The sequence below is a fragment of the Acartia tonsa genome, chromosome 2 (assembly GCF_053477335.1).
Source record: "Acartia tonsa isolate MP-2025a chromosome 2, ASM5347733v1, whole genome shotgun sequence".
Taxonomy (NCBI): Eukaryota; Metazoa; Arthropoda; class Copepoda; order Calanoida; family Acartiidae; genus Acartia; species Acartia tonsa.
The window spans coordinates 4962099-4985068 of record NC_137261.1 but is presented as its reverse complement, the minus strand read 5'-3'; the positions used below and the strand labels follow the sequence as shown (position 1 = coordinate 4985068).

The window sequence follows — 22970 nt, the reverse complement described above, 5'->3', positions numbered from 1 at the left end:
GTTGTCATACAATAAATAAATATTTAAAATCAGTTTTACATATTTGGTTAATTTTTGGTAAATTATTTTAAAATGAGTCTTTTTATCTCCCCCCCCCCCAAAATTTTTTAATGAGGTTATTCATCCTTCCTGCTGAGATTTTATAACATCCCCTTCCACCCATAAAAAATGTTTTGTGGTGGGGGGGGGGGGGGAGGTTAAATTATCTTCTGTACTTTTTTTTCAAAGATGCTTTCTAGCTCCCTTCCCTTCGGTCATTGCAGGGTGGGGAGAAGGCATGGGGGAGAAGAGATGGGGGGGGGAAAGATGTGGGATATAAATGGGAAAAAGGGATGGGGGAAGGGATGGGGAAGAAGGGATAAGAACTAGAAGGCCAATAATCAAATAATCCCACCCCTTAAAACGCCCTTATTTAAAATTAGTATATATAATCAAAATGCCCCCCCCTAAAGCAAAGTGCCCCCCCGGGGCACTTTGATTTAGGGGGGGGGCAAAATTTTACAAAATCTTCAAAATGCCCCCCCCTAGACAAAGTGCTTCGCACGCCACTGCTCTTTTTCTATGTGTAGGTCAAAGATTTCAAATATCTTTAAAATGTGTCCCATGGATAATGGATTAGTTACATGTTCAATCATTACAGTTTTAGTTAAAAACTGTAATAAAGTAAAACATCTTAGTGTATATTTAGTAAATATAATAGTTAATCTTTTTTTTAACATTGTATAGTAACATTTAAAGTTTTTTTTCTTTTATACAAGTGTTTATGAGTTTAAGACAGTTATCTAAAGAGAAGTTTCTAAGCTAAAACCATGTATTTTTTATGTCGAACAATCGGACCTACCAACTTGACTTAATTACTTAATAGCTACGCTACTTAAATGATTTTTTTCTTAAAATTACAGCAATAATTTTTAGCTTACTTTTGAATAATATTAGTTGGGGGTTATGGCGTTTTCCTTCAAAGAGCACATGAGTCATAAATAACACCCCTTTTTCATAATAAAGAAATAAATTAAATAAAGTTAGAGGATTCAGTGTTCTACAGTCGCTCAGAGGGAAAACTTCGTGTTGTAGTTCAACAATATAATTCAACTTAAAATTGCAGAAAATTTAGTTATTCTGTCAAATCTTAAAACCGGGAAAAACAAGACTTTGGGATATAAACACAGTAAGGTAGATATGATTGGGAGAAATAACTTGAAAGAAAACCTTCACGTACATTTGTTGGCTAGAATCCTAGTCATGCAGGGTTAGTCATAGGGGGGGGGGGGTCTATGCTCGCTAAGCACATTGAGGGAGAGCACCAGCATTGCTAATTTTCCAGTTTCAAATTCAAATTACTGGTATAGTATATATATTTTAATTGAAAATGTGAAAACAAGAAATTGATACCTATTGGTTAAATACAACATTTAAATTAAATTTTTTCTTTGTGAGTGAAAATATTTGTTAATGGGGAATAGTCCTCTTCGTGGCAACACCCCGTAATTTTAAAATGGCTATTATAGTCGTATTTTTAAAATGGCTTTTGATAGGTTATTTTAGGTTAGGTTAGGTTATGTTGGGTTAGGTGATTGCCCCACAGGGTTAAGCAATTGTCTCTGCAGGGGCTAGAAATAGGAGAAAAGCTGCTGTGAAAAAAAACGAAGAATCGCCCCTTAAGGAGCGTTGCCACGAAAGGAACTATACCCGGTTAATGTTCAAACAAGGATAACCTCAACCATAGCTTACCAAAAGAAATTTTATTTAAAATATATAGAAACATCCTATCAAATTAAAACTTACCGTAACAACATGAGCACAAATGAGAAGGGAAAGTTTCTTGGTGATGAGATTAGCAAAATCTACAAGTGGAGGCCTCTGGGCTGGGTTTCCAGATAATACCAACAACTAAAAATATTAAATATTTAAAATTTTATCAGATGATTTAAAATTCAGAGTTAGGTAGGCGATTGTTTAGGTTTAAAGTAAATTTAATGATTCGTGTCTTACAAATTCGGCATTTTAATCTTCCACTAACTCAAAAGTATGAACCATTCAAGAATTTCATATTGCAGGTTTTGGGGTCAAATCAATAATTACTCAAAAAAGGATTTTAAACGTTATAAAAACTATCCAACCATATGCGAGCGGAAGGGGAGTGTAGGGGGTTGTCAACATCCCCCCCCCCCCCATCTGAAAATTAAAATTGGGTAGGGTTGCCTCTACCCCCCCCCCCTCCCTCATGAAATATTTCCCCCTGGGCATGCATCAATATTATATCTAACCTTGGGTCTGTAGTTCTTGACGTGGTCTTGTGTTTCGGTTAGGTTCTGCAATCCCTTGAGGGCACTAACAAATACTTGAGCTTGTGCAGAGCTACCCCAGTTAGCCTCTGAAATTTTAGCAAGAAACTTATTTCCAAAGAGATGATGAAACCTCGCACAAAAGCGTAAGTCTGCACTTTCGATATTAATTAGAAAATTAAATTGTGAATTTAGACTTTAGTAAAATATTTGACGTCTTTAACATTTAACTTGCGGCCAAAATTTTACCCTTCATTAACTCCCAAACAATTTATTCCTAGGTATTTGAAAATTCTATTTCGATCTTATCCCCATTTTTGCTTAAGAATATTTCAAGGAAAGAAATATTAGAAAAATTTCAACTCATAGACAACAACAAAAAACTTAATAAATGTCAAAATTTGTTCTTAATACCACTTTCACATCAATAAAAATGAGTGATAGTTTTGTTTTACCTGGTTTTCTATAGTAGATGTACAGGTAGAGGATGCATGTGATCAAGTATGTGAGCAGTGCCGTCTTCCAGTCCATCATAAACATGACTCCAACACACAGGAAAGTTCCAAGTAGGGATACCCAAGGACTGTAGTACTAAAATATCAACAAATATTCACTAACAAAAAATGGGCGATGCGTCGTATTTTTAAAATGGCTTTTTATAGGTTATTTTAGGTTAGGTTAAATTGGGTTAAGTGATCGCTCCACAGGGTTAGGTAATTGGCCCCGCAGGGTTAGACCCCCCCGCAGGGGCTAGAAATAGGAGAAAAGGCTACTGTGAAAAATACGAAGAATCGCCCCATAAGGTGTGATGTCACGAAAGGGACTATACCCCAAAAAAATTCAAGAAGAAAATTAGTACATTATTTGGATCATAGAAAGAAAACGAAGTGGCGGGTTTCGTCGTATTTTCATAGAAACTTTTCTCCTATTTCTAGCTCCTGTCGGACATTCATTAACATTTACCTAACCTAACCTAAAATAACTTATCAGAAGGTAGAGTGAAAATACGAAGAAAGCCGCTACTTAGGGATACCATTATATTTTAACCCAGAGGCTAATAAAAAGTAACATGTAATATTAATATAACATTTTCATCAGTTTTACGAATGCAATGGAGGGATGGTTAATGATTATACTTTTGTTATAGAGTATAGCTGCACCTGAAGTCAATAGGCATTTTAAACGGATTTTTCATAATGCCTAACTTTAATTCTGCTATTCAGGGAACATAATCAACCCACTTGTAAAATCATAATTTATACGCCTCCCCCCCTCCATAAAATTTCATGAATGTTTTAAATTCTATTTGTTATATTCTCTTGTGTATCTTAATTTCTAACAAGGGCAAGGAAATACCCAACATGCTTACCTTAAATGAAGGTCTCCAGCCGGGTGACTTGGTGATGCTGGCATGGAACACGGAGAAGTTGATGAGGGCGTAGGCAGCCACGAAGAAGTTGGACAGCAACGAGGATACCATGTTCAATTCACCTGAGAATAATTTTATTAAGTTTATTCAAACTTTGGACTACAAACAGTGAGGGAAAGAGAGTTCTTCATTTAGCAACACCCCCCTTCTCCCTTCAAAATTATTTTGGCGGAAATTGTGCATTTTTGCATAAATGGGGAGGAGTAAGAAAAGTAAAGGGGAGGGATAAGTAATGGAAAAAGGCAGGAAAATAATAGAAAAGTAAATTTGTCAAAATAATTCAACAACAGTGAAACAAAGTAAGTTTCTGCACTGTTATTTAAAAAATAACGCTACGTTACTGAAGGACTGACAGATACAGACACATGCAGAGAATCTTTGCTACTTAAATTATATAATAATCATCAATTTAAAGAAAATCATGTTAAAAACGAGCAAGCATACGCTTTTAGAATCAAAGATCAGCTGAATGAAAAAAAAATCCTGTTCATATTTGGTGTAAATGGATTTATAGATGGTGGAGAGGAATAAATATTACAAAGAAAACAAATATAGAACTGTGTAGCAAAGGGATGTTTGATTCAAGTTGTGTACAGTAAATTACTAGCGTTTGCGCCCATAGCATCTAGTGCTCTTTATTTTTATGGGTGTAGGACATATCTAAAGCTTTAAAAAAATGGAGAATTTAACCGGGTCAGTCATAAATAGTGAAGTTTTGACTAATCTAACAATGCTGAATTAATATAATTTTAGGACCCAATAAACTTTTTTCTATATTTGTGCTATTTCATTTATTCTTTAAAATTAATATTCTGCTTATGAAGTGTTTATACTCCACAAGTGTTAATGTTAGTTTGCTCTAACGTTTGATTTGAGAGCTTCGCTTTTATGAATGCTGTATCCTTTTAGTATGTTGAACATAAATATGCTTAAATCAAATTCAACTCTCCCTCTTCTTTACTTTTAATGTACAAGTGGCCGCGCCACTTGCATTTAAATAAATCCAAAGGACTTAGACATTCACGTGACTTGTGTGAAACTTCCCTAAAACAGTAGTTAGAGAAGTTTTAACAGACTCATCAAAAACACTTTTAGAATAAAAATAGTTTCAATATTTAGATCCCTGTTCACTTTCAGGGAAGGATAGGAATTTAAATTATAGGCTCTGTTTGAAGTTACTCGATCATTATATTGTTACACAAAACTAAATCCGTCAAAATTGCCAGCCCAAGTGTTAGATAATTTGAAACATTGATGCCCAGTTTTTTTAGTATCAAGCTTTTATTAAATACAATAATGGTTTTATTACTTTTTGGAACTTATACTAATAAAGTGATTGAATTAAATTTGAAGCTGGCTAAAATAACGACTTCCCTCCCCATCCATCCCATTCCCTTCCCTCCTAATGGATGAACTAACTGACCAACAAGTCAACGGATTTAAAATCACAATGTATTCATAATATTTTAGTGATTTCCCTTAAAATGTTTATCGACAGATGAACCCCCTTCTAACTAAAAATAAAAGGGGGAGGGGGGCTGATGTATTTAGTTTTTTTCCTATTCCTAGTCTCTGCTAATTAATTCTTTAATAATCACATATTATCAAATAATCATTTTGAACAGAAGAATGTTAACTGCTATACTAAAATTCTTTTTTTATATATAGAAAATAGTGTCAAAAGTAAGTTAAGATACCTATATTTTTATTGTTTCAATACATTATTTTTTATCATATCATGAAAAGAAGAATTTTCTCGACTTTTAATAAATAAAAAACTTAATACCTATTTTCAAGAATGTTGGTGATTCGGGAAAATAAATTTAAATATTAAAGGTTTTATCACAGTTAAAAATGTTACAATAAATAATTTGCGTTATTAGGTTATTATTGAAGAAAATTAGACACAAAAAAACAGAGTTAAATTTAATAATATTTTCAGGGATATAAAGGGATATTAGTACAATAGCTGATAAATTCATGATACACAAAATTACCCTTTCTGTAAATAACATTTAGTGGTTGAATCGTTTGGACACTCAACTTAATAAATCAAAAGTCCCCAAAGTTTGAAGCCAAGGAATAAGAAAACGTTATCATAAAACTATAAGGACTAGTTTAATAATCAGCCCAATGTCCCCTCCCTCACTGAAAATTGACCTTTTATTATATTTTGTGTTACTACTAAAGTACAAATAAACATAAGTATTTACTCTCACAAATGAAGAGTAGAATAAAAGGAGGGAAGGGACATTAGACTCTAAATCAGACTGGTACCCAAAGTTTGATACCGCGCAATTATTAACTTTAAGGTCTTATATCAAATCTGGCCAAACTTTTTAACCAATAATTATAATCTACAGAAGGGTAATTAGCTTTCCAGTGTGGCCAGCGGTCGAATGGATTAGAACTGGTTTTAAGCCATACTGAAAAATCATGGCATCGTATTCTAGACAATTTTCTACGAATATTGTAATAAAACTATTATGAATTTGTGTATATCAATTTATTGTCCATTTTTTTAATGCTGTACAAGGAACTTGCCTAGATGTAATTTTCAGCACGTTTCAAAACGGTTTATTTCCGCGGAAAATGATCTTATCATATCTGCGCATAAATAAATAGCTCACCAATCAGAATACAACCCAAAGAGATGAAGAAAACAAGGACATAACCGCGCACAGGATCGTTGTTAGCACCGAAACCAGGAGCAAAGAATTCTATCTTTGGATACAGCTTGTCTTTGGCAAGAGCTTGCAATACACGAGGAGCACCTTAAATTTGATAGCAATAATATTTCAAGATCAAATTTGAGTGAATAAAATAAATAGATATTAAGAGTACAAGGATGAAAACATTTCTAAAAGCAAAGCTTGACAATTTAGAAGCAATTATTGAACAAATTAATTGGTTGCTTTCAGTAAATTATCTGTCTAGTTTTTCCTTTCTATTACATCCATTCTAATTTTGCTATAAAATCATATCTCACCTACAAGACTAGCAATAGCGCTTGACAAAGTAGCAGCATAGCATCCTCCATAAATGAGATATCCTGTGAAAGAGATAACCGCCATGGTCTGTTGGTCGAATAGAGTTCCATACCTGACAAATTAGAAATTAAAGTGATATAGATAAGAAAGCTTACAAAATTTTTGTAATAAAATAACTAACTACTAAAGGAATCACCATGCAAAGTTTGAAATCTATAGGACAATTATAACATTCCTAAATTAACGAAAAAAGCTATCCCTCTGTGACGGACGTAAGTACGGACCGACCCTAATTATAGAAAAGCTTCGCTTTTAACAAACTGAAAACAAATTTACAAATCTTCTAGTATGCATACTCATGGACTAGACAAGTCCAAGATTTTATGTGATAACGTGATTGGTCATGCAGTTGACGAGATTTCTTGGTAGAGACTCCAGAAATCTTACCTTTTTCTATAGAAGCTTCACCCTGATTGATCATTTGGACTTTCCTGACTTTTTATAAAGGCTTTGCCCATTAGACAATGAGTCAGACACGCATCCACAACTTACACACAGATAGACGGCAGCCTACCTCTACAATAATGATATGAAAAAAAAGGTTAACCTGCACTCAGTACCATTTCTCATGGCTACAGCCTCGGCAGAACAGTCATCCCAGCGGGGAACCTAATTTACAATAAAAGGTTAAACACAACATGAGCAGCGAAGTAAATCTTATTGCAAATAATCAACCAATGTTATGTGTCCATTTTAAGAATTAGATTTTTAAAATATATATGTAAATGCAAAAAGATATTTCAATTTGGAGGTTTCCCTAGGCAATCCATTCCCTTAAATTAAATTAATCAAAAATAAGGGAATGGTATTATTTTGTATGTTTATTTTTTACTATACGTGTCAGGTTAGGTTGGGTTATACAATTTGGTACAATCCCCTATTTACTGTTCTGAATTACTTAAATCCAAAGAAGCTGGCTAAATTACAATAAACCACTACTCACCAAAAGTTTATCCTCATCCGGAATAGAATCATTGGTCCAGATAGAGTATTCCTCAGCTATTCCACTAGCCTTGGTCGTGTACACGAAGGCCGTCACGATGCCATAGACTATGTAGGTGAAGTAGGTGGTGCCAATAGCCAACAGGGTTCCCTTGGGGATGGCAACGGCTGGGTCTTTCAGATCACCTTAAAAAAGGAACTTAAACAACACTTCTTTCAAAAAAATTAATCTAACGATTTCCTAATTATGGATTTCATACTAACAAAATATTAATACTATATAGAATACTAGCGGCTACGCCCCTAGAGGCCTCTAGGGGCACTTGAGGAGGAGAAAGTCGAATTTGATAATTCAATTTCTTATTTTAGATTTTAAAAGAAAAAGTTAAAAAAAATTTACGTTTGATGTTTATTTTTCGCTGAACTCTCTTTCTAAAATTGGTAAATTTTTAAAAAATTTAATTTTAAATAGTTATAAACCTTCCCGGGACATATGAGAATCTACCCTGTTAAGGAGAACCCAATCGGTTCAGCGGTTAGCGAGATCCTTCGGTACACACAGACAGACAGACACACAGACAGACAAACATCCTGTTACTTTAGTATAAGGATTAGTTCAAATAGTTTTCATGTATGGTGGTAAAGAATGAAATAAATGATATTATAGTGTGAAAAAAATTTAATATCAAACAAAAACAAGCCAAGTGCATTGTAAGTGCATACCTGACAAGTTAGCACCAGCCACAATACCAGTAACAGCAGGAAAGAAGACAGCAAACACAGAGAAGAAACTCTGTTCAGATTCATAATGGGGCTGAATATAAAAGATTTTATTAAAAAGAGTCGACTCTGTAAAGTTGTTAGACAAAGATAAACAAAAAATATGATTTTAAAGCAATTAGAATGCAAAAACGAAACAATAAGAAAATAAAAACTTTAAGATAAAACTATACCTGTATGTTTGAAGATACAGTTTCTATGCTCCAGCCAGTAAAACCTTGTCAAATATTTAAAGCTACAAAATATGTACAAAGCTAGAAAAAAATTTACTTTTGAATAAAAAAGTTTTTTAATTGCCTCTTGGCATTTCAATTTAGAAGGTCAACTTTGTTTCAATTATGTATGTAAATGTTTTTTAAAGGTAAAATTAAATAACTAAGGACAGTAGTGTATACCTTCCAGTGTGACTTCGAAACCGATTAATATCCGCTGGATTAGAACCGGTTCTCGACCACACTTGAAATTATGTATTGTATCGTATTACAGACAATTTTCCACGAATATTAACATAAAAATCATAAAATAAATACCAGTTGTTTGCACGGGCCTTCGGCCCCCTCGGCCAACAAACTTTTAAAAATCATATATTTTTTTTTTATTTTAATATCCGCGGGAAACTGTCTATAATACGATAAATGACTTTTACAAAATAAGGATTATTGAAGTCGGTTTGGCTGTTGAACAAAATCTAAACGGCTTCAATCAAATTTAAGGCATCAAGCCGACTGTTTTAGGAAGCTGTTGATTTTCTTTTCAATCGTCTTGAGCCTTGATTTTAACTCGTTATAGCATGTTTTACCGAATTATAATATCTATTCTAGTATTTTGTAGCTTCCAAAATGTGTAACCTTTAGCATAAGACTCATCAGATTTAGGGATGAATGTTCCAATAATGAAATCAACTTGGGAGCACAACAGCAGGACCAACAGACCCTTTTGTACCTGAAATATTAGGAGAATTGAATTAGGTACCCCTAATACGTGATTCCAGCTAGCATTAATACGAAGAAAGGTAGGAAGGAAGGAGACATTGTTTTGTAAATTATTATAGTCTTAAACAGAAGGAGTAATTTTGTTTGTCATAGTTGGTGGGAATGTACATCAACATCGTCTTATCCCTTGAAATCCCTGTCCATAAGTAAAAAATATTTCTACTTACCCTGGTAACCCATTCCATACCAACAATAGCTAGAATAAGAATCATAACCAGAGTAATACAACCAATTATCCTAAGATCAGACAATATTATCCATCAAAATATTCAAATTTTAAGAAAAAGTGCTTAAGGTCCCAATTATTTCTATAACACGAATAAATCTTAAATTTTTGTGACAAGATTTAATGAGCAGAATTCACAAGTTACCTATGTGTTTTAAAAGTAAATCTTCCACATATATAAAATAAATACAAAATATATGGAAAAAATAATATCATAAAATCTTAAATATAAATATTTTTCATGAGGAATACGTACTTAATATTTTTTTTTGTAAAATTTAGTCCAAACCAACTTAAAGCAAACCTTTTATGACTTCAATAATTCAATTTTTCAACAAGTCAAAAAAAGTTGTGACATTCATCTTTATTCATAGAAATAAAAGCATACTCTTATAAGAATAAGGTACAGATTAGAAATACTAACACCTTTGTTGACCGGAAGAAAAGATCAGAGACCAAATAGTTTTATTGCCAGATATTTGACCCCGTTAGAAAATATCCAGGTATAAGCAATATTTTTATGTAGATAGATAACATTCCTGATGTCATTAAGTCTGTAGGCAAAGTCAGGTTCAACTATTCCAGCCCATCCTGGCACATACTCCTAAAAACAAGCATGACAAAATACATAAAATAAATAATCTCAGATAGAAAATTCTGAATTTATTTGATTCAAACCTTATATCTAAAGGGAACTATCCACGAACGAGAGCAAGAGATTCTAAGCACCTTCCAGCATTGATCCATAGTATTTTTAAAGTGAATATACCAGATTATGTTTAATATTTGGTTTATCGACTAAAAAGTTAGGTTTCACCATGATTTTATATGAAAAATCTTTGAAAAGTAAAGATTTTTTTGGTTCAATATCATCAAATGTTTTGATGAGTTCAAACTGTTTTTTAAAAGCTTTGACACAAAAGTATATTATTTTGATTAGGTCAGGTTCAACTATTCCAGCCCACCCTGGCGCATACTCCTAAAAACAAGCTTGACAAAATACATAAAATAAATATTAACCAATCGGACAGTTGGCAAAACAAACATTAACAAATGCAGATTATCAGATCTTTAAAAATTTAATCTTTTAGAAAATTATGTGTTTGTTCCAGCTATGTAAATTGGTAGAAAATTTATGTATTTTATATCCATATAATTTCATCTATTTTCTACTCCCTTCATACCCACTTCCCCTTAGTTACTAGCATCCCAAAAACCAAATTGATTAAAAAGAATCCCTTTACCTGTAACATATCCAGCAGAGACTCGGCAAAACCAATGATGTACATAGCCACAGCTATACTGTTAGCCAGGGTGAACATCAAACCTAAACAGTTAAAATTTTAAGTATAACCCAATTCCTATTTTTTTTTTACCGTCATGCCTACTTCCTTACTGTTTCATACCAAAACTTAGTTTACATCGGCTATATTTCTATAAATTAACTTTTTGAATCAAAGCCCCTGATTAAAGGAGAACCTGACAATTTGAGTCTTTTTAATACTCAATCCCTTCTTTCTTTAAACTTTATTCTAGTATTTTTTTCCTTCAATTATTTTTCCTTGCATACACGTAACAGAATTAATTCAAACATGATTATTGACACATATTAGAAAACGTTTGATTCCTGTATATCGAAATTAAACGATGTAAATGTCTTTGTTTGACATTTGTCATCAAATGTAAAACTGTAAAGATCAAATTATTTTTACACCACATAACATATTTTCAATATTCCTTTTCATTCAGCTAAATAACTAGATATTTCCAAATTAAATCAAATTCCGTCCCTTCTCTTTTATTTTAACAGGAATATTCCATTAAATACCGTGTTGAATGCTTTTCAAATATTTTGTTTTTAGATTTTACCTGTAAGAACATAATTACATAATAAACTCCAAGTATATCTATTAAATTCTTATACCTTATACAAATAGATAAAAAGAGGCACATCTTGTAATTGTATATTTACTTTGTTATCACTTTCAGAACGTCGTGCAATAAAAGGATCGGTCGTCTATTCAGTATAATACTTAACATAATATCCGTAGATGATAGAGTAACACATTTATTTCAAATGAAGTATGTCATAAAGTCCTTATACGATCGCTTGTGGTCAAAGAGGAGCTTACCCTCACGAAATAATAGCTACAACAACAAAAAAAACATTACCTATAGCACCACCAAATTCCGGACCCAAGGCTCTGGATATCATAAAGTAGACACCACCTCCCTAAAAATTGAAATAATCATTTTCATTATTTTTTAATTTAAAAAAGGGGGAGGTCATTTTCTAGTAAATTCCGTAAAGGTGTGTGTTATAAGGCCTAAAAATAGTAGTAGAACGATAAGGTGCTCTATATATTTGTATTCCCTATTGAATAGAACAATAGGGAAAATTTTTTTTTTTTTTTATTACCGTACCTGGAAATTCTTTTAAAAATACGAAATTTCTATCAAACGCTTTGATTTGCTCAAGGTGACATAAATTAACCCTAAAAATAAACCTAACCTTAATTTTCTCAGAAACCATTTGATCAATAGAGTTGATTTCTTGAACTTAAGCTTTTATGAGTATAAACATCTCATGGTTTCGAAGTCAACCCCCTATCCCAACCCCCTAGCCCTCCAGGGCTCAAAAAAACCATGGAAATGAACCTAACCCTAATTTTCTCAGAAATCATTTGATCAATTGAGATGATTTCTTAAACTTAATTTTTAAGCCTATTAAATTACTCATAGTTTTGAAGTTAGCTGCCAAACCCTAGCCCTCTGGGGCTCAAATTAACCCTAAAAATTAACCTAACCTTAATTTTCTCAGAAACCATTTGAACAATAGAGATGATTTCTTAAATTTAAGCTTTTATGGTTATAAACTGACTTCTAGTTTAAAATTCATCCCCCTGCCACCAACCCCTAGCCCTCCGGGGCTCAAAAAACCCTAAAAATGTACCTAACCTTAATTATCTCAGAAACTTAAGTTTTTATACTTATTAACTTACTTATAGTTTTGAAGTTACCCTTCTATGGCCAACCCCTAGCCCTCTGGGGCTCAAATTAACCCTTAAAATGAACCTAACCTTAATTTTCTCAGAATCCATTTGATCAATAGAGATGATTTCTTAAACTTTAGCTATTATGCTTGTAAAGTAACGTTAAGTTTAGAAGTCACCCTACTGCCACCAACACCTAGCCCTCCGGGGCTCAAATTAACCAAAAAAATGAACCTAACCTTAATTTTCTCAGAAACCATTTGATCAATAGATGTGATTTCTTAAACTTAGGCTTTTATGGTTATAAACTAACTTCTAGTTTTGAATTCACATCCCTGCTACAAACCCCTAGCCCTCCAGGGCTCAAAAAAAACCTAAAAATGAACCTAACTTTAATTTTCTCAGAAACCATTTGATCAATAGATGATTTCATAAACTTAAGATTTTATGCTTATAAACTAACTTAAACTTTATAAGTCACCCCCCTGCCGCCAACCCCTAGCCCTCCAGGGTTCAAAATAAACCCTAAAAATGAATCTAGCCTTAATTTTCTCAGAAACCATTTGATCATTAGAGATGATTTCTTAAACTTAAACTTTTATGCTTATAAAATAACTTTTAGTTTAAGAGTCAGCCACCTGCCGCCAATATCTATCCCTCCGGGGTCAAAAAAAACCCAAAAAATGAACCTAACCTAAATTTTCTCAGAAACCATTTGATCAATAGAAACGATATCTTAAACTTTCATCTGAACATTTAATAATGTGGTTACTGAGGTTAAGAAACTTTCAAACTAAAAGTTATTTTATAATTATATAAGCTTTAGACAAAAATAATCTGCAGTATTGATCAAATGGCTTCTGTGAAAATCAAGTTAATGTTATTTTTTTAGGGTTTTTTTGAGCCCTGGGGGGCGAGGGGGGTGACTTCTAAACCATGAAAGTCCTAGAAATCTGTTTTATTGATCAAATGGTTTCTAAGAAAATTAAGGTTAGGTTAATTTTTAGGGTTAATTTGAGCTCCGGAGGGCTAGGGTTTGGCAGCAGGAGGGTAACTTTAAAACTGTAAGTAAGTTAATAGGAATAAAAACTTAAGTTTAAGAAATCATCTCAATTGATCAAATGGTTTCTGAGAAAATTAAGGTTAGGTTCATTTCCAGGTTTTTTTTGAGCCCCGGAGGGCTAGGGGGTTGACTTTGAAACCATGAGATGTTCATACTCATAAAAGCTGAAGTTTAAGAAATCATCTCTATAGAACAAATGGTTTCTGAGATAATTAAGGTTAGGTTCATTTCCAGGGTTTTTTTTGAGCCCCAGAGGGCTAGGGGTTGGCGGCAGGAGGGTAACTTCAAAACTATTAGTAAGTTTATAAGCATAAAAACTTAAGTTTAAGAAATCATCTCTATAGATCAAATGGTTTCTGAGATAATTAAGGTTAGGTTCATTTCAAGGTTTTTTTTTGAGTCCCAGAGGGCTAGGGGGTGGGGGTAGAGGGTTGACTTCGAAACCATGAGATGTTCATACTCATAAAAACTTAAGTTCAAGAAATCAACTCTATTGATCAAATGGTTTCTGAGAAAATTAAGGTTAGGTTCATTTTTAGGGTTAATTTATGTCACTTTGAGCAAATCAAAGAGTTTGATAGAAATTTCGTATTTTTTAAAGAATTTACAGGTACGGTAATCAAAAAAAATTTTTTTTCCCTATTGTTCTATTCAATAGGGAATACATATATCTAGAGCACCTTAGCGTTCTACTACCATTTTTAGGCCTTAAAACACACACCTTTACGGAATTTACTAGAAAATGACCTCCCCCTTTAAACCCCAAAAATTTAAACCCTAAAAATATAAAAATACTCCAATGACTTGAAATGAAACACTACTTACTTACTTGACACTTTAACAAGTTGGACTTTAAACTGATTATCTTCAATTGTAACTTATTCTCATAGATTTTTATTGCATTGATTTACAATACAATCTTGCAAAATTTTAAATAAAATTATTTGCTCTTAGACAAAACAAAAGCCTTATTAGTTCTAACAAACAAAATCTCACTCTAACTTACTTTTTAGAAACACAAGAATTGATTAGGTAAAACTTTTTATTCTTAGCAAACTTACTCTAAGAAATAGTTAAATGTAGAAATACCTTCACCTTGAAAATTAAGAGAAAGTTATATTTTAGCCCTTTAACCAAAACCAATTTTTTTAAGACAAAAATTTTAAAGCTTAAACCAAAGGGGGGTTTTTTTAATGCAACCATCTCGTAATCAGTGATTAAATGGAACTTAGAATTCGAATTTCAATCTGAAATTTTTCATGGGTAATCCTTGGTAGGTCTATTTTCCCTAAATTGAACAAAAAGTTGGAAAAGCAACGGCTGGCGGCTCAGCCGTTTAGCCGCTTTTTGCCTATTTTCAGGGCAAATTCATCATTAATTTCGTAGGAATCAACTTTTTAAAACATATTTTGGTTTAATTCATGTAAAATGATAGCAATAGCCATTTTTAAAGTTTCTAGTACCAACAGCAACCGGCTAGAACCGTTTTATAAGGTTTTTGAGCAAAAAAAGTTTTATGTTGAGAGAGGTTTCGTTACTAATTTGCTTTTAAGAGACCCAAAAAATGGAAAAACGGCTGAGCCGCTAGCAGTTAGCCGTTACTTTTCCAACTTTTTGTTCGAATTAGGGAATTTAGACCTACCAAGAATTATTCATGCAAAATTTCAGATCAAAATTCAAATTCTAAGTGCCATCTAATCATTGATTACGAGATGGTTGCATTACCCCCCCCCCCCCCCCACCCTTATTTAAATCTGGCACAGTGGGATCTTTTACCAAAAAACGGGACATTTAGAGTAGACAAAAGTAAACTTCAATAAATAAGCTTGTATTTGAAGAAATGATGTAATTTCGTTTGCTTTAACTCGGAAATAACTTAAATTTTGCCTCTGTTAACTTGTAATGTGCATTTGGTAATTACGTCTTGCTGTTTTGGAGGAGCGAAGCTACCCTATTTTTAAAAAATCTATAAAACTTCATAACTTTAGTTAGGATAGGAATATTTTAACAAAATCAACGTCTATGTAAATATTTCTTCAATGCAAACAATGTTTGTGAACAAGAATATAGCGTCAGGTGCACCCATTTCGAGTCCCGGCATTTTTAGGTAGGTCCAGTATAAGTAAAATAGGACACTTATAAGGCATGTTTTCAAATTTTTTTTTACAGATATAAACAACAATAACATAATTTTCAAAACACTTTTGATTGTGTGTTAATACCTTTATTCTAGGTCTAGCTATCTTCATTTAAAGTTTGTATAAGAATATAAGCATAATTACTTAAATTATATTCTCTCTCAAACGTATATTTCTCTCTCTCTCTCTCTGATGCGTATATAATGTTTTTGCAATATTATAATTAATCTCCAAATTTGAATTTCTGCTGGACCAAAACCAGTTAGAACTACAAATTTTTTTAGAACAAATGAAATTTAGCGAATTTAATTGCTAAAATAAAAGTATTTTTAAGTCATCTTTATTTAACGACTCCTTTATCCCTTAAATGTCCATTAAAACCACGAGAACGGCAAAAATCGTTAAAAATCACGCCAACGGCGGCAAATAACGGCGAAACGGTTCACCAGAGGCAAATGATGCATAAGTCAAGAAAGATCCGCCTTAATAAGTTTGAAAATATTGCAGAGATGACTTTGGGCTCTAAAATGACTCCTTCCCCCTCTAACGGGGGAAAATTTGAAATAAACAAGAACGAAATTGTTCAAACCATGCAATGTAAAATGCTCAATTACTCAAAAACGGACAAGAGGCCCCAGGTTGTGAAAACTGTTTTATACACAATACATGTTGTATATTAATATTATTATTGCAAAACCCGGGGCCTCCTGTCCGTTTTTGGGTAAAATGGAGAAAACTGATTTTTTGGGGTTAAAAATCTTAATATTTTTGGTGAAATTTTCTCACAAAATGTCAATTTACACCACCAAAAAAATATTTTTTAAAATTATTTCTTTAATTAGACATTGGTACAGGTATCTGAAAAGTACCTCAATAAATTTTTTTTTTCATAAGATGAACATAAATGTATTTTTTGTTGCCTTGAAAAATTTGTGTAAAAAAATCTAGAAAATCATCAAAACTGAAAAGAAATTTTTCACTACCTTTTTTAAAAATGGCATAAAACCGCCAAAATTAATATTTTTTAAAAATTTCTTTTCTAGCTGTCTACTTACAGCCATTATTAGGTCCTAGGATAGATAAAAGTCGATTTTAGATTTTTTGGATGTCCCGATTTTTTTCAAAAGATCCCACTGTGTCTGGTTCTGACGAAAGTTTACATGCCTTTCTTAAGATTATAAACAAACTAACCTATGCACTATTCTAATTATTCTATTTTTCCTAGATCTTATAGATGTTCAAATAAACATGCATAGAGCCGAAGGATCTTCTTTGGCTAATCACAAATTCATTACAAAAGCATTAGTAAAATACGCTTACTAATTAACTGAAGTATTATTTGTTAAAAACATACAAATAATTGAGTGCGATAAAATTAAAATAATAGAAAGGAAATCTTTTCCTAATAGTTTGCAAATAAATGGCAAAAAAGTGCAAATACAACGTCAAATACCCCAGGTCATAGACGTCCAGGGGGGGGGGTAATGGGGCGATTACCCCCCCCCCAAATTTTTTTTTCATTTTACATTCCCCCCATTTAAAATTTACCCCAACCATTTAGGAGGGGGTATTTACCCCCCCCCCCCCCCCCAAACAATTTTAGGGGGGTAAATACCCCCCCCAAAATAAAAAATCTGTAATAAAAAAAATTTGGCGCGCTTCGCGCGCATTTTTAATACTATATATTTAATAAAATTTAAATTATCCCCCCAAAAAAATTTTACCCCGGGGGTAAATTTTGGGGGGGGGGTAAACTAAATTTACCCCTGCCAACAGATTTCAGGGGGGGTAATTACCCCCCCTCCCCAAGGAAATTTTACCACCGGGTTAAAAATTTTGGGAGGGTAAAAAGAATTTGCGGCGCGCTTCGCGCGCCATTTTACCCCCCCTTCAAAAATTTTTACCCCCCCCAAAATAAAAATCTTGGACGCCCCTGCCCAAGGTGGCAGGGGTGGAAGGAAAAGTCCAGGGCAGATTAAACCAGATTAAACAGATTTAATTCTGGTTTTAACCACCAACAAAAATCCATAGCAAAAGGCCACCTTGAAAAAAATGCTATTTTTTCTGAAGAAACTTCTTATTTTTTCTTAAAACACCTGTACACACAATATAAAAACATTAGAATTTAAAACAAAAAAGACATATTTCTATTTTATTTCAAATAAAATTGTTGCTTTCTAAAAATAAGTCTCTTCTGTTGTAAATTCTAATGTTTTTTATACTGTGTGGTTTTTTTCAATATTTAACTAATTAAAACCGGACTTTATATAAGTCCGCGGACTTTTCTAAAAAAAGCCGGATTTTTGCCTACCCTGCATGGGGGAGAGGTGGATAATATTTCTTACCAAGCTTACCCATGCTGTTAAGTAACATTTGAAATTCCATTAGTACAAAGCAAGTATGTTTTATTAAACTACACAAATAATTTGGCAAACGTTGAGAAAAAGCCATCCACCCTCATTAAAAAAAATACTTACAATTTATCGGTGGCGAACCGTTGATTCCGTTAACTGCGCATCGTTTCGACAGAGGCGGCGGTAAGAGTAACTTTACCTTGATCTGACCATTGGTGCATACAGCCGACATTGATACTGTTGTAATCACGGTAACGATATTCGCCGTTGTCAACACTAGAAGCCCTTGAACTGAAAACAGAGGCATGTGTCAGAGAGAAAGAAAGGAAACCCGAAACTAAATGATAACAAGAACATGCAGGATAGTGGGTGTGTGTGTACATGAAACACAGAGAGGGGAGCATAGCATCATGGCAGGTTCTGGTAGGGGTACTATACCTTTATCTGTCCGTTGGTACTGACGGCAGACATGGACAAAGCGGTGATGACGGTTACAAGATTGCAAAGAGACATGACCATCAGGCCTTGCACTGAAACATGGATGATAATGATTATGGAACATCAGGTTACATGGTACGTCAACAAAAATATTTTTTAGAAAACATTTTTTACAAGATTAATGCTGAGGTGTCTTTTGGAAAAAGGGGGTGCATTTTCCAATCTTAGCTAAATTAAATTAAAAATAGAATCAAACCACCTTAACATTTAATTTGGAATATTTGTTTATGTAGAAACATAAAACAATGCTTCCAATAATTCTTCACGCTTTTGTATTTTTTTAAAAACCAAAGTTAGGTTGAAGGTCATCTCCTTTTCTTCATCCAGAAAATTTGAATTACATTTTAGTTGACGCACCATGCATGAACATTTAACAGGATGACTGATGGAATGTTACTCTTGGCTTTTTGATATTTTCCATACAAGAATTTTTTAGTTTATAATTTAAATATAAATATTTATAAAAATGAATGTAAAAGTCATATTACCATATCAATATTTTTGTATCAAATATCAAAAGTCAATGAGATGATCTTTTACGATGAATACATAACATGAATTTAGTTTGATGTATTTATGTCAAAATATTAAAGAATTTAAAGAAATAGGTATAAAAAAATAATGATTAGTAATGTTAATGATAATGAATGAACATAAATATCTGTAAAGGTTGAACTGAAAAAGTTAGTACAATAAATGATAGTAGTGGCTTTGGTCCTGACAACTAGGGTCTTTGTCCAATTGCCTTTTTCATTGATCCATATGCCCCATGGGAGGGGGGGGGGGTATAAAGCGACTCCCCTTAATATCCTAAGACCTGCAATTAAACAAAACTAACCAGCAATTTTTAAACGATCGATCACGAGGTTTATGAGATCTTGGAGGACATACCACACATAACTTATCACTACACACTGTTGCGTGGCCAGATGAAAAAGTTTATTTTAGTGTTAGGCAAAAATGACTTTGCAATTGTATCAGTTTTCAATTTCATCCCCTAGAAGTTACCGAACAATCATGACAAGAAAAGCAAATAGTCATACTTTTCAATTCTTTACAACTTTGCTTTTATGGAGTCTTTCATAAAACCACTCTATATTAGATTTATTTAAGGCTGAATTTCCGTGACCTTAGCAAAGCAACTGATAAAAATGGCCATTGATTAACTCCCTTCAGGAGTGGTTTTATGAAGAACTTTAAAAAAGCAAACTTGTTCAAAATTTTATATCAATAATCTTTGTTTTTCTTGTCATGATTGTTCGGTAATTTCTAGGGGATGAAAATTGAACTTAAAATTTTCAAATCTAATTTTTTTCTCAAAAATTAGATTTAGTTGGATTTTAAAACAAGGATGACAACATCCATAAGTAGCGAAGCACAAAAATTGTGGATGGGAATACGTAGAAGTAGATTTAAAATCAATAATAGATTGATTGGAGAAAATAAACATAAAACCTTGTTTTATTTTGTATGATGAAGATGGTTAAAGTAAATTACATACTAGATGCACTTGCACATAACAATGCAATGGGAAAAAATATTTTGAAACTGTTAATGCAAAGAAGTTTTAAAATTGGACCAAAAATGCCAAAGATATGGGGAAATATATCAACATATAAAAATAGCAAAAAACCTGCTAAAAGGCAGTTTGGCCGCCATTGTTTCTTTTCATAAAACGCCAGAAATTTAATTTTAATATCTTTAACTGAAAAATTTATGAAAATTGAACCATAAACACCAAAGATATGGGTAAAAATGTGAAAAATATAAAAATAGCCAAAAACCTGCAAAAAGGCAGTCTGACTGTCATTGTTGTTTTCTTCAAACGACAGGAAATTTAATTTTGATATCTTTAACTGAAAAAATTTTGAAAATCGGACCATAAACACCAAAGATATGGAGAAAAATGTGAAAAATATAAAAATAGCCAAAAACCTGCAAAAAGGCAGTCTGACCGTCATTTTTCTTTTCTTCAAATGACGGGAAATTTAATTTTGATATCTTTAACTGAAAAAATTTTGAAAATCGGACCATAAACACCAAAGATATGGGAAAAATTTGGAAAATATAAAAAATAGCCTAAAACCTGCTATAAAGCAGTCCGACCGCCATTGATGTTTTATAGTTAATTGTGCTCCTTAATGATGGGAATGTTGTCAAAAAATTTCAGCTCTCTATCTTTTTTAGGAGCCGAGAAAATCACGTTTCCCCCAATTCATTAATTACGGACAGACGGACGGACAGACGGACGGACAGACGGACAGACGGACGGACGGACGGACATTGTGAATTATAGAGTAGCTTCGCTACTAATTAGCAAAGGGTGTTACTAGACCTACTTACTGATACAATTGCAAAGTCATTTTTGCCTAATACTAAAATAAACTTTTTTCATCTGGCCACGCAACCTTGTACAGTATATATAAAATAATATGTATAAATAACTTTATTAAAAAAAAATATTTTATGTATTTATGTTGTGAACATTTATTTATGGTTATAAAATAATGGTGCTTTAACTCAAAGTGCCCAAAACTCACCTCCTTATTTTTTTTATAAAACTTTTTTATTAATGCCTAACCCCTGCCTGCTTTGGGCCTTAACACTATGAGGCCTAAATCTGCACCCAATATAGCCTAACCTAATTTGACCTAAAGTAATAAACATTCGCCAATTTACAACCCCCCCCCCCCTATTTTTAATTTATTTCAACTGTGCTCAACTTGGCCCTTTGAGGTGAAAACACCAGATTATTTGATGTAAAGAGACCAGAGAATAATTAACAAAATCAAAGGGGTAGTTTCACGAAAGGCATTTTAACTTAATTTAGTGAACCGCATATTTTTTCCTGGTTAATTGGTTAAACTACATTTATGTGGCATATATTTGAAAGAATTTCAATTTTCTACCACGTAGTTTTGAAAATATCAAGACTTGAAAATCGTCTTTTTGTGATATATGCAATTTAAAAAGACGATTTTCAAGTCTTGATATTTTAAAAACTACGTGGTAGAAAATTTAAATTCTTTCAAATATATGCCATATAAATATAGTTTAACCCATTAACTAGCAAAAAATATGCGGTTTACTAAATTAAGTTCAAATGCATTTCGTGAAACTACCCCTTTACATATATAGGTCCCTCAATCAAGTAATATTACGTATTTTTAATTATTCTCTTATCCCTTAATTGTGTAAAAACATTATAAAAAGGACTGTCGATAGCATAACTATTATGATTTTGTACAATAAGCCACTTGAAAAAAGAGTTTGAGAAAAAAATCAGTAGCATTGTACAGAATCTATTCAAATTTTACTTTCAAATTAATCAACTCTTTTTTCATGAAATTTTTGAAGAAATGCCTAGCAAGGATGAAAACCCACCACCCTCATTTACGAAATAAATTCATAAAAAAGGAGGGTGAGTTTATTTCTTAATGCCTAACCTGCGGAGGGGCTATCCGATTTTCGTTTATTTCAAAATATGGGTGGGGGGTACTTTTAGATCAACCTTCTATTCTACCAATTGTATTTAAAAGAAGGCTCGGCAGTTGTTTTCAAGCCGGAGATTTACTGCTATTAAGATGTTTGGAAGAAAAAAATATTCTTAAAAGGTAAGGCATCAATTTTTATTTCGACCTGTAGGCAACTGCCGAGCCGTGGCTATTTTGTCAATGTGTTATTTGTTAATTAGCACATGAGGTGGGTTCTAGAATGGTTTTTTCACAGTTCCGTCATTTTAGTTTATAGAATGAACTGGGGACAAACCCACATTAGAACCCACGTGTTATCTTACCCATTCCACACTGCCCGATGACCCAGGTAAGTCGGAGGAACAACATGACTCCCCAGATATTCAGCAAACATCTCATCTACAAATATAAACAAAGATTAACTTGCATACATTTGCCAATGGATATATTATTACTTGGATGTTATTCCAGATTATCATGTAGTCTAGTAAAGTAAAACATTTATTTTGACAAAATAATTCAATCCCCTCCTTTCCTCCTGGATTAACCAACTGGCCAATACACGAGTTCCATGTTAGCAACCTAAATTGACATGAATTTTTTCCCTGTCATAATATCCCCGTATATTCTAAATCCATAGATTTTAAAGAAAAAGAACAGACAACAAGCCTTTGATTACCAGCAAGGACTCGAACCAATTACTACGCACATTACAAATAAACATTTTTAATGCGCCTCTAGTTTTAG

The 22970-nt window shown here is 32.8% G+C and overlaps 1 protein-coding gene across 8 annotated transcripts in view; it reads right to left on the bottom strand.

Moving 5' to 3' along the window:
* The window catches only part of LOC145334557 (bumetanide-sensitive sodium-(potassium)-chloride cotransporter-like), a 93790-nt gene that overhangs the window by 23261 nt on the left and 47559 nt on the right, over positions 1-22970 (bottom strand). For 7 of the 8 annotated variants that reach the window (XR_013884857.1, XR_013884858.1, XM_080180054.1 and 4 more), the window contains exons 11-27: positions 22547-22622; positions 18452-18543; positions 11877-11937; positions 10949-11031; positions 10246-10308; positions 9646-9717; positions 9335-9428; positions 8660-8703; positions 8430-8520; positions 7708-7892; positions 7312-7373; positions 6704-6816; positions 6345-6488; positions 3655-3776; positions 2741-2876; positions 2268-2374; positions 1786-1890 (exon numbers count right to left, since the gene is read on the bottom strand). Coding sequence is in view for 6 of the 8 variants with exons in the window: in XM_080180054.1 (XP_080036180.1) it covers positions 1786-1890; positions 2268-2374; positions 2741-2876; positions 3655-3776; positions 6345-6488; positions 6704-6816; positions 7312-7373; positions 7708-7892; positions 8430-8520; positions 8660-8703; positions 9335-9428; positions 9646-9717; positions 10246-10308; positions 10949-11031; positions 11877-11937; positions 18452-18543; positions 22547-22622 (1650 nt within the window). In the remaining 2 variants the exon portion in view is untranslated. Of the gene's footprint in view, positions 1-1785; positions 1891-2267; positions 2375-2740; positions 2877-3654; positions 3777-6344; positions 6489-6703; positions 6817-7311; positions 7374-7707; positions 7893-8429; positions 8521-8659; positions 8704-9334; positions 9429-9645; positions 9718-10245; positions 10309-10948; positions 11032-11876; positions 11938-18451; positions 18544-18690; positions 18783-22546; positions 22623-22970 lie in introns of all 8 variants that reach the window. The other variant, XM_080180069.1, reaches the window with a different exon arrangement.